The sequence below is a fragment of the Homarus americanus genome, unplaced genomic scaffold (genome assembly GCF_018991925.1).
Source record: "Homarus americanus isolate GMGI-L3 unplaced genomic scaffold, GMGI_Hamer_2.0 scaffold17532, whole genome shotgun sequence".
In the NCBI taxonomy this organism is placed as follows: domain Eukaryota; kingdom Metazoa; phylum Arthropoda; class Malacostraca; order Decapoda; family Nephropidae; genus Homarus; species Homarus americanus.
In genome coordinates, this window is record NW_024755545.1 from 42,455 (window position 1) to 55,203 (window position 12,749).

At 46.7% G+C, this 12,749-nt stretch overlaps 1 protein-coding gene across 1 annotated transcript in view; it reads right to left on the bottom strand.

Annotated features, from left to right (window-relative positions):
* The window catches only part of LOC121856571, a gene marked incomplete at its 3' end in the record, with an annotated part of 58,391 nt that overhangs the window by 19,603 nt on the left and 26,039 nt on the right, over nt 1-12,749 (bottom strand). Inside the window, exon 2 of the mRNA XM_042352188.1 lies at nt 8,137-8,285. Coding sequence (XP_042208122.1) covers nt 8,137-8,285 — 149 coding nt within the window. The remainder of the gene's footprint in view (nt 1-8,136; nt 8,286-12,749) is intronic.

The window sequence follows — 12,749 nt, forward strand, 5'->3', positions numbered from 1 at the left end:
ATAAACCAAAGAATTACCACCAAAACAAAACAATCCACTAACTCAAAAAAAAAATAAAAGGTAAAGACAAACATTGCATCTCATCGTCCTGGTGGTCTCGTTAGCATTAGAGTCGCGCGCCAGAAGTATCCAGAGCTCACCCCAAATCCCTAGAGTTCATATAAGCGGATCTATAAAAGCCTATTAGCAAACTCTCCTTCTAACTCCTGTGGATGGGGAGGGGGGTGAAGGGGAGGGAGAGGGAGAGGGGGAGAGATGGAAAGGGAGAAGAAGAGGAGGAGATGGAGAGAGGGGACAGGGAGAAGGGAGGGAAGGATGAAGAGAAGAGAGAGGGGACGTGGAGAGGGGAGACGATTAAAAGAGAGGGAGAGAGAGAGAGAGTTTCCTAGTCCATGTCAAAGTTTACAAGAAAACCCGTCTGGTCCTGAAAAGTCAACTCATCGCGTTCACACTGATGGTCGCACCCAGCGGCTTAGTGAACGTGATCACACAGTATGGCTGGGAGGTCAGTGTCCAGTGGGGAAGGGTGGCACTATAGGGAGGGGAACGTGGCACTATGAGGATGGGGGCGTGGCACTATAGGATGGGGGGGTGGCTCTAAGGATGGGGGCGTGGCACTAGGGATGGGGGTGTGGCTCTATAGGGATGGGGGGCGTGGCACTATGGGGATGGGGGTAGCACTAGGATGAGGCGTGGCACTATGGGTAAGGGGCGTTGCACTGAGGGAAGAGAGGTGGTATTAAGAGGAGGGGGCGTGGCACTAACCAAAAAAGATTTAGGCACTTTTGTTCGTCGGACTCCGCTTGCAGACGAGAATGCTCAGACCACCTCACTACGAGAGAGAGAGAGAGAGAGGGGAGAAGATTGAGGAAGAAACAGATGGAAACAGAAGAAGAAAGACGTACATGGGTGAAGAGGAGGAGGAGAGGGAGGGAAAGAATGGAGAAAAGGAAGAAAGAAATGAGCGAGAAGAGAAAAGAAAAGAAGAAGGGAGGGATAGAGAGAGAGGAGGAAGGGTGAAGGGAGGAGGGGGATGAGAAGAGGAGGGAAGGAGAAAGAAGGGAAGGAAAGAAAAGAAAGGACGAAAAGGGTAGAGGAGGGGGAGGGATAGTTAATAGAAAGGGAACAAGCCACTTAACAGCAGGGAACCTCACACTTGGGGAGGGCACAATATTACGGCAGGAATGAGCTTATGACCTGGGGAGGGGGAGGGGGGTTGGGGAGAGGGGATGGGAGGGAAGGAGGGGGAGGAGATGAGGGGAGGAGAGGAGGGGAGAAATGAGGGAAGAGGAAGAAGGTAGGGAAGGAGGAAGAAAGGAAGGAAGAGGGGTGGCGAGAAGAAGAAAAGGAGGGAAAGAGAAAAAGGGGGAAAAGGGAAGAGAGGGGGAGGAAAATAGTGGAAGAGGGGATGGGGAGGGGATTCACCACAACACAACACCACCCCATCTCTCTCTCTCTCTCTCTCTCATACCAGGCGAAAACCAGAGGCCAACCCACTTCAATATCCCATCGGGTTAAACTGCAAAGCGCGATACCTGCAAAGCATGAGCCTGCAAGGCTAACCTGCATGGCGTGAAACTATGGCGTGAGTGGTACGTGGCATGCATAAGAGGTAGTGGTGGTATGTGGTGGAGAGGGAGGGTTAGTGGCGTGCAGGGAAGGTGGTGTATTGGGGTGATGGCGTGCAGAGTAAGTGGCATGGAGGTGAAGTAATGAATGTGGGTGTGTGTGTGTGTGTGTGGGTGTGTGTGTGTGTGTGTGTGTGTGTGTGTGTGTGTGTGTGTGTGTGTGTGTGTGCGGTACAGTGACCCATTCAGCACCATGGCACAGAAAGTTATGTTCAATAAACGTGTTACATGAGTGAATAATGTTGTTGTTTTGGTTAGGTTAGGTTAGGTTAGTTGGGTTAGGTTGGGTTAGGTTGGGTAGGTTAGGTTAGGTTAGGTTAGGTTAGGTTAGGTTAGGTTAGGTTAGGTTAGGTTAGGTTGCTGAAAATAGATCTTGCGTGAAGTGAGTGCAAGTGAGTATACTGTAAGTGTCTGGGATTAGTTCGTTAGTTAGTTAGGTAGTTAGGTTAGGTTAGGTTAGGTTAGGTTAGGTTAGGTTAGGTTAGGTTAGGTTAGGTTGTTTGTAATGTTAATGTTTGAGGAGCATTTTGGTAGCCTGTGGAACTAATTTCTCCCTAAAATAATTATAAAAAAAATTTTGTACACTTTTATTTTTCTATGTATGTACTGTATGTATGTATGTATGTATGTATGTATGTATGTATGTATGTATGTATGTATGTATGTATGTGTGTATGTATGTATGTGTGTGAGTAAGTGAGTGAGTGAGTGTTTGTACTGGGCATCTTCGTCAGCGTTCCTTCAGGAGTAGAGCCTTGAGGATATACGTGTCTTCTTAGGTTCCTCTCTGCTAGTGTGTCAGTCCTTCAGTTAGTTATGAGAGGAGGCACTGAGCACACACACACACACACCTCTTCCCTCCTGTGATGTAACAACCTCTTCCCCTCACCCTCTTCCTCTTCCTCCTGGTTGCTCGTATAAACATCTACCTCTAATTAAGAACCCTTGAGGGCGGGAGGAGGTGGGGAGGGGGGGAGAGAAGGAGAAGAGGGAGAGTGATTGAGAGGTGAGAATGATAGATGGCTGGAGACTATATGTTGACCCAGGTCTCTCTCTCTCTCTCTGTCTCTCTCTGTATGTGTCTCTCTCTCTCTCTTCCAACCTTAATAATAGCTGTCTTATGCCTGCCTTAAGTCCAGAGTGCCATGGGTGCCATAGATGATGAGTGCCAGCCAAGACAAACCACGGTCATCGACTCTGATGTACGAGCCAACACCCACGGTGTCTCAGAAGTTAATCAATAACTAACTACGTCGCACGATACAGCATTAACTACGCCTCTGTTTGAATTACGGCTTAAACCACCCAAGGCTGAGGACCCACCACTTCCTTCTTCCTCTTCTACCTCCTCCACACACACACACACACACACACACACACACACACACACACATGGACGCATCACAAATATGGAATTTTACCAGTAATGAGAATTCTTGCCATTTTTTCGTCGAAATGATGGCTGAGGGAGACGTACGTGTGTGTGTGTGTGTGTGTGTGTGTGTGTGTGTGTGTGTGTGTGTGTGTGTGTGTGTGTGTGTGTGCGTTTAAAATTCCATTTCCATATTTCAAATTTCCATTAAATGTTTGTGCAATTTAATTCAACATTATGAAACAGAAAAATGAATATAAGCAGAAATATTTTAAGTGGGTCAAAAGTTCTTTATTCTTGTCCTTATAAAACACTAATGACAAGTCCCAGTAGCTACTTTCTGTCACATGCTCAATACACGTCATCATCACATGCACTAAACACGTCAGCTGACACACCCCAACACAACACGTGCACCATCACGACCTACCCAAACGCTTTCTGCACGAGGAGTTCACTACTGACGGTGCACATCAGTGGCAGACTCCTCGAGATTTCCATGCTCGGCTCCACCTCAGGTGCATCGGCGGGTCATACAGGTGTTGCCCGGGTCATGCAGGTGTTGCACCCGGACACACATGCTACACACACAAGCCCTCATTAATGTGGCAAGACTCGGCTGGGTATGGGTGCCCCGCACATTCCTTAGTTAGTGAAGCACTCCACGGCTTGTCTTGGGTTACTCCTAATGGCTAGTTACACCAATCACTCTAAGCTCTGTTACTGCCAATTAGTAGTTACCTCAGGCTAGTTATGACCCCTCAGAGAGGGTCTTTAATGAGTGAAGGATCATTTATGTGGGGGTACTGTGTGCTCGACTAGCTTCGTGCTATAATAAGTACTCTCTATATACTGTCAAGTACATCTATCACTATGGCTAGTTACTACTTTTCTTAACGAGAGGTCATGAAGAGTACTTTTCGTTAACTTGATGGTGTTCACAGCCCGGGTAACGCTGGATACCAGGTCAAGCAAGAAGCACTACCGAACACCTCCCCGCGGCCACTAGAACTCTCCTTAACGATCGTTTAACAGCGACGACCGAATCACTCCTGGTATTGTTCAGACACACAAAACTCGTTAATAGTCGTTTACCTCCAGTGTCTAGACCACTTCCACCCTCATTCCGGTACAACCTCGTTAATGATCGTTAAACAACCCCGTGTGAATCACTGCAGGTCGCGACACTTGAGCGGCAGACTGACGGAGGGAGGGACGAAGTACAGTAGGATCCCGACGGTGCTCACCCTCCTGCGACCACAAGGGCACTGGCACTTGCTACTGGCACTGGTATAATGGTCGGTGTTGTCACCAGTAAGTTGCTGTGTTTGTACACTCGCCAGACATTTAAAGTCGGGGCACTCAGGGTACTGCTGGCACTGGCCGAGACCAACACGTGTGGGGAGGTCCTGCCCCTGCCTGGTACTTACCTCACTCGTTCACTCGCAGGTCACGACTGAAGAAGGAAGCGATGCCGTAGAGAAAGGAACAAGTGTCGTGGTACAATACTGAAGAAGATGAGCCACAGGTGTGCCGTGGGAGGCGGTAAACCCGAACAGGTGATGTGACGAAACGGGAGCAGGTAGGAGCAGGAGGGAGAAGGGAGAGAAAAAGAGTGAGAGAGACCAGAGCACCAGCGGGCAGACACTACCACCAGGCACTCACTCCCCGTCAGCCAACCGCCGGAGAACCCAAGTGCCAAAACACCTTCACACACTGCCGCTGTGCTGGCCGCCTCACCACACCCCCTAACTTTCGGTCAACTAAAGAGAGCATCGGCGTGTATACTACCTCCCCCTTCTCGTCCTTCACCCTGACCTAACCAAGACCTGACCACCCCGACACTAGCACCCCAACCTTCCCTCCCACCCCCTACACCCCACACAACCACAACCACACGAAGCTAACCTGCAGGAGGAAGACAAACATAAACACGAATAAGGTAAATAAAAACTAGCGTGAGAGAAGTGAAACCCCGAGGCGGAGGTAGCCACGCCACGCGGCTCTCAGGCCAGACTCTCCTGGCAAAAATAGCCGTAGTGTGTGCCAGCGACTGCCCCGCCACACACTGCCCCGCCATACACTGCCCCGCCATACACACGCTCTGACCCGCCATACACACACTCTGACCCGCCATACACACCTCTGACCCGACTCTGACCCACCATACACACTCCTGACCGCCACACACCACTGCCCATAAACCTACCCGCCACGCACCACACTGCCCACCATACACACCTCTGACCCGCCATACACACACTGCCCTCCAAACACTGCCACACTGCCCCGCCACACACTACCCGCCGCACACACACTGTCCATAAACACTAAACACACACTGCTCCCAACACAACAAATTGTTAACCCACACTGGTTGTCGGGTCAATATGCAGATCTACAAGGTTTCCACTGGCTTTACACAGGTGAGGGGAGGCAGAAAGCTATCCCAATGTGTGTGTGTGTGTGTGTTCACCTACACATTGGATAACAAAACGTGATATCCTATCCCTCTCTGGCCCTTATATAACGAACAAATAACTATTATTATGATTATTGTTGTTGTTGTTATCATTGTTACCATTGTTATTATTATTATTAATATCATTATTATAAAGACATGTTATTAAGGGCCTAGTGTTTACAGGTAAGAAGCACCAGGTGAGACGGAGGTGTAACAGGGGCACCTTGAATACAGGTTGACACACCCAGGGAGATAATGATTACATATTGGAGAAGGTCCAGACACCGTGTGAGAACGTGGAAAACCACACACTCACACACACAAACAAACACACACACACACACACACACACACACACACTAATAGACTCACTAAATGACTCACGTACACCTCTTTGTCTCATCTTTTTCGTCTAGTGACTACCAGCTGCTGGGGTGTCACTGTACTGACCCAAACAGGTGGTGACGCTTCAGCTGGTGGGCAGTGGTGGTCTAGTCACTGGCACAAAGAGCAGGTACAGGTGGTGTGTGTGTGTGTGTGAAACCCTGCATATACACTGAGTCATATAGTAGTCACCACTAATACTATCCTTTCTCCTTGTTGCTGAAGCTGAGAGAGAGAGAGAGAGAGAGAGAGAGAGAGAGAGAGAGAGAGAGAGAGAGAGGTAGAGGATAAGTCCTTGCTTAAGTTTCTTCCTCATACGCCTCCTTGTTTCCAGCGCCAGTACGAGTTTAAAAGTGCCTGGCGATCCCTTCTACTTTAGTAAAGACACTTAGTGAATGTAGCTAGGTTTGCAGCATATGCTGAGAGCCAGCCGACCTCCCTGACCTCCTGAAGAGATGCAGGCCACGACCTCCTGAAGGGACAGCCACACCTCCTGAGGAGATGCAGGCCACGACCTCCAAGAGATGCAGCCACGACCTCTGGAGAGATGTGCCACCACCTCCTGAAGAGATGCAGGCCACGACCTCCTGAAGAGAGTGGTGCCACCACCCTCCCAAGAGATGGTACACACCCTCCTGAAGAGATGTAGGTCACGCAATGACCTGAAGATGATGAGGGCAGAATACCTCGCAAGGTACTGCTTTGGGGAGGAGGCTAAGGGGTGAGGCAGTAGGCAGGCAAGAAGGGTGAGGAGGTGAGGGGTTGAGGAAGCAAGAGAGTGAGGGAGAGAGGGCGTAGGGAGGGGTGGGGGCAAAGGGGGAGGAGAGGTGAGAGGATGAGGGAGCAAGGGGGTGAGTGGGAAGGAGGGCGAAGGGAGATTAAGGTAAGGGGAGTTGGGAGGTGAGAGGATAAGGAAGGAAGGGGTGAGGGGGAAGGGGAAGAAGGAGGAGGAGGAAGATATCAAGGTTTCCCTCCGAGAAAGGTCGTCTTAAAAGCCCCGTAAAAGCCTCATACCCCAAACCGAAAACCCTCCATTCCTAGGCTAGGAGGCAGTTGAACCCCTCCCCCTCATCCCCTCCCCGCACTCCCCCCTCATCCCCTCCCCGCACCTCCCTCCCCTCATCCCTCCTGCACCCCCTTATCCTCCCTGCACCCCCCCATCCCTCCCCCAGACCCCCTCATCTCCTCCCTCTGCACCCTCCCCTCATCCCTCCCCCTGGGCATCCCCTCATCCCTCCCTGCACCCCCCTCCCCCTCATCCCCTCCCCGCACTCCCCCCTCATCCCCTCCCCGCACCTCCCTCCCCTCATCCCCTCCCCCGCACCCCCCTCCCCTCATCCCCTCCCTCACCAATACTATTCTCTATAATCCATTTTTCTTTTTTTTCTTTTTTTTCTCTTTTTTTCTGTTTTCTTTTATATTTGAAATCTTGTTTTGGACTATTTTATTATATATTTTCTAATTTTACTTATGTATTTAATTTCTATTCCTATTATTTTATTATTTTTTCATTATTTCTATTATCATTTTTTATTCTTTGATTTAATTTATCATTTTTTTTATTCAATAATTTTCATTTTTTATATATATTTTGTATTTACTTTTTTATTTGTTTTAGTTCAGTTTTTATTTATTTTATTTATTTTTTAATTTAGTTTTCAAAATGGCGTCACATTTTCATTCAGACTCTAGGGAAAATCTATGTGTGTAGTCTATGAGCATGTACACACACACACACACACACACACACACACACACACACACACACACACACTCTCTCTCTCACACACTCTCTCTCTCTCTCCCTCTCTCTCTCTCTCTCTCTCCCATAACACCTTTAATAATTACCCATAACGGCCTGGCGACACCATAAATTACAGGTAGGTGGTAATACCTCACATAAATGTGTAATTATTTCCAGGTAAATAACAGCGTATGAAAGCAATAACAAAGGAAGGGGAGAAAGAAGAGGATAATAACGCAAGTGACAGCAATAACGGGGAGTAACGACAGGTAGATTGTAAATGACAGGTAGATATAGTCATTGACAGGTAGATGGGAGGTGGTGGATGGATAGATAACTTGTAACACACAGGTAGAGAGATAGTAATGGATAGGTAGATGGCTCGAGGCTAGAAAGCTAATGACATAGAGAGGTCAACCGATCGGAAAATGCCAAGTAAACAACTCGTAATAAGACAGGTAAACAGCTCGTAAGACAGGTAAACAACTCGTAATAAGACAGGTAGACAGCTTATACTATAGACAGGTGATATATCAGTACTCACTCGTCAATCTCGAGGGTGAGTGTGGAGCCCTGCTTGGTGAGGGCGTGGGCGTGGGAGAGCGAGAGCTGGGCCGTGGGCGTGCCGTTAATGCCCTTCACCACACACCCCGCCCGCACGCCCGCGCCGCCCGCCTTCCCTGTCGAGGTGACCTGTAGAGAGAGAGAGAGAGATGAGGGTGAGGAGAAGGGTGAGGTGGTAACAATAATAATAATAATAATAATAATAATAATAATAATAATAATAATAATAATAATAAAAGTAGACATAGGTTAAAATACACCACATACGGAATACAAAGACAGAAATACAACAAAATACAATTAGATAAAATGTTAATAATTAAACATATACTGATGAAACTAAGCACAGGTGTATATCAGTTTAATTCCTCACTGTTATCAAAACATACACAAACACACATACGAAGCATACACACATGAAACAAACACAAACACACATCAAAGCAAACGGACAAACACATACAAACACACAAACAACACAATGACAGAATACAAGATACAGCTGATAGTTGTAACAATACATAAAAAGCAAATACAAACTACCTTATCGTCTCTCTATAATAATTACAAAGGAAAATTACCCTTACCTCACCTGTTCCCTCCCTTACCTGTCTTCTTCCTACCTGTTCCTTCCCTCACCTGTACTCTTCCTACCTGTTTCCTCCCTCACCTATCTTCTTCCTACCTGTTTCCTCCCTCACCTGTACTCTTCCTACCTGTTCCTTCCCTCACCCCCTCACCTGGTCCTTATCCCCACCTGTTCCCTCCCTCACCTGTCCCCCCTCACTGTGCCCCCAGCAACCCCTCACCCCTCTCTACCCCCACCACCTTCAATAACCCAACACGGATAACGCATTACAGAGACCACACACACACACACACACACACACACACACACACACACACACACACACACACACACACACACATTAATAATCAAACTAACTATAAGGTCACATCCCCATAAGAATACACAGTAAAATCTACCCTTATACCACACGTCCCCAACCTCCCCCCCCCCCTGCGGCCTCTGACAAACACCTCAAAGGTCTCTAGCTAAAAATGCAAGTATTGGCTAGTATCACGGCATCCCCCCACCTCCCCAGAGACTGCCATGGTCAACAGAGGCGACTGTGCTGTGGATTGGCCCAGCGCAAACATCTGAGTTTATTGAACAAGTCATCAGATTGAATTAGTTATATGGTCTGTCTGTCTGTCTATGGCCTGTCTGTCTGTTTATGGCCTGTCTGCCTATGTGTCTGTCTGTCTGTCTGTCGATCCAATCACATTACAATATATATTATCTATCTATCCATCCATCCATCCATACTCAACATTACTCACGTTTAAGATTATAATAGATTTTAACTCAATAAATCCACCCAAAAATATCAATAAATCCGACAATAAATCCCCAAAACATCAACAAATCCCCCAAAACATCAACAAATCCCCCAAAACATCAACAAATCCCCCTAAAACATCAACAAATCCCCCAAACATCAACAAATCCCCCTAAACATCAACAAATCCCCCAAAACATCAACAAATCCCCCCCAAAAAATTTAAATCATAAAAAATCAAAATTCCATCAATGAACTTACATCAACACCTCGAGGTCGTCTGCCGCTGCCACAGAACTTCAACATGATCGAGCTGGATGGAGTCTTCGGGCGCCAGAGAGATCCATCCAACACACACACACACACACCTACGATGATCACTGTATCGTAGCAGGTTCCTTAGTAAGATAGGTTCAGAGCTCTTGAGGTTCGGAGATATTACATTTCTGTCGGGTATCAGGTATAAGACTCGTATTTCTGTCGGTATTGAATGAAGAACTCGTATTTATGTTGGTATTATATGAATTAAACTTATTTCCGTCGGTACTAAATAATTGTAAATAAAGAAAATCGTATTTCTGTCGGTACTAAATAAAAAAAATCGTATTTCTGTCGATATTAAATAAAGAACTCGAATTTCTGTCGATACTAATAAAAAAAATCGAATTTCTGTCGGTACTAAATAAAATCTTCAAGTGATCAAAACACACACAGGTCATCTCTTCGTAAACACCAAGACTCATGAACCTGTTTGTGGATTCTAACAACATCACTTTGCGAGATAATAAATACAAAACAGTTTAGCCAAGTGGTTAGCTGAGGTGGTCAAGGTCCTACTACTACTCCTCCTCCTTCCTCAAGTGGTAGTAGATCAGATTACAATCTTTAGGGGGAATTCTTCTCTCCCCCTCAGTCATTCATTCTCCATATGGTTTGAGTTACTCTTATGACCACACAAGAATTACTTACTCGACCATTCACTATTTTTTTTTACTCATGCTGGTTCATTCATCGCTGTAATACCATCACACATATGCACTCCAGACTGGCCTTCTACTCTTTGTTACAATGAACCCATTGGTCATCCGGACTAATTAGGGGAAGGGGATCCGGATTACCCGAATAGCCGAAAGTCCGGATTAGCAGAAAGTCCGGATTAGCAGAAAGTCCGGATTAGCCGAAAGTCCGGATTAGCCGAAAATCCGGATTATCCGAAAGTCCGGACTATCCAAAATAAAAAAAGTGCACTAAAATTCCTCAACATACATACTACCAAACACTTTATTCATTTATTCATTCATTTTTAATCATGTTGGTTTATTCACACTCATAAAACCACCACTTATAAACACTTAAGACTGGCCTTTTACTTAATGACACTTATTTTCCTTGATTACCATACTACCAGTCACTTACAAGGCTATGCCCATTCACTTATACCAATTCTATTGACCATAAGAAGTAACATAAACACGAATGTATATTTATTGTGTCTCTTCTTTAACTCACAATCCTCATATCAGCTCAAAATACAAACTGGATCACGTGAAGATTAGCCCCCCTCCCCCACCTAGTTATTTCACCTGAAGATTAATCGACCTAATGCTATCTGGGGGAAAGGATTAGGTTAGGTTAGGTTATATTAAGTTAACCCTACCTAACCTAGCGCCACCTTAACCTAACCTAACCAATACAGATGAGGGCATATTTGGTTGGACACTTTCCCACTCATTCGTCCACTCACTCACCTTTACTCTCCCACCCACTCACTCTCTCTCATTCAGTCTCTCTCACTCTTCCACTCACTCTCTCACACTCACTCCCCCACTCAATTCTCCCACTTACTCTTACTCTCCCACCCACTCACTCTCTCTCATTCAGTCTCTCTCACTCTTCCACTCACTCTCTCACACTCACTCCCCCACTCAATTCTCCCACTTACTCTTACTATCTCTCCCACTCAGTCTCAATCACCTACCACATATCAGGTACATACCATCTCCTAGTCTCTTAGTCTTATTAATCTCTCCCATCTCCCCATTCTCCGAGGCCCTCATACTTCTTGTCCTATCTCTACCGTCTGTCCGTCTATAGGTCTGAGTGTCTCTCCGTCCGTCTACCTACCTGGCCGTCAAATGAGCCGTCACATACCCGTCAGGCTAGTCAGGTGACGGAAATAAACAAGGCGGATAGAGACGTGCCAAAAACAACTTATGGAGGTTACTACTGTCGCCTGAGAGAGAGAGAGAGAGAGAGAGAGAGAGAGAGAGAGAGAGAGAGAGAGAGAGAGAGAGAGAGAGAGAGAGAGAGAGAGAGAGAGATAAATATCAAGGGAACAGCCAACATTAATTACGGCCTCATAAGCTTTATTATTTATAGGGGGTAATATCGCTGCACGAACGGACGGGGTAGATGAGAGGGAAGGAAGAGGAGAGATAAGATAGAAGAGGAAAGAAGAGGGGGGAAAAAGAAGTGATGATGGGAGGGAAGATGGGAAATAATAAAGATGAAGCGAGAGGGGAAAGAAGTAGAGAAGAGGAAGAGAGAGGAGGGGAAAGAAGGAGAGAAAGAGATGATGGGAGGGAGAAATGGGTGGGAAGACAGCGAGAATATCAGAAGGAAGAGGAAGAAACAGAGATAGAGGACGAAGAAGCGAAGAAGGGAAGGCAAAATGGTAAAGGGAAAAGGGAGGGAAGCGCTGGCTCCTTTCCTCCCTCTCCTATGCGATGTTAGTGGAAGGGGGAGGTGAGAGGGAAGGAAACAGGGTGACAGGAAGGGGAGCTAGATAGAGGGAGAGGAGAAGGAAGGAAAAGAAGGGAAGGAAGAGAGGGCGGGAAGGGAGGGAAGGAAGAAAGAAGGGAAGTGACAACGAATAAGATCAGAAGGGGGAGGCAGGAAAGAGAGAGAGGAGAGGAGATGGGAAGGAAGGAATATGGGAGGAAGAGACAGGTAAAATGAGATGGTTAAAGAAGGAAAGGAAGGAAAGGAGAGGAGGAGATGGGAGGAAGAGGGAGAAGGGAAGGGAAGCAGATAGAGGAGGAGAGGAGGAGGAGGAGGAGGAGAAGAAGTAGTTGGAGGAAGAGGAGGAGTTGTTGGAGAAGGAGTAGGAGTTGAAGTTGAAGGACGACCTGAAATTAAAGTTGGAGGAAGAGGAAGAGGAGGAGGAGGAGGAGCTAAATTTGAAGTTGGAGGAAGAGGAGGTAGAAAAATAATGAAAATAAATATAAATCTTCACAGTTTAGTTAACGCC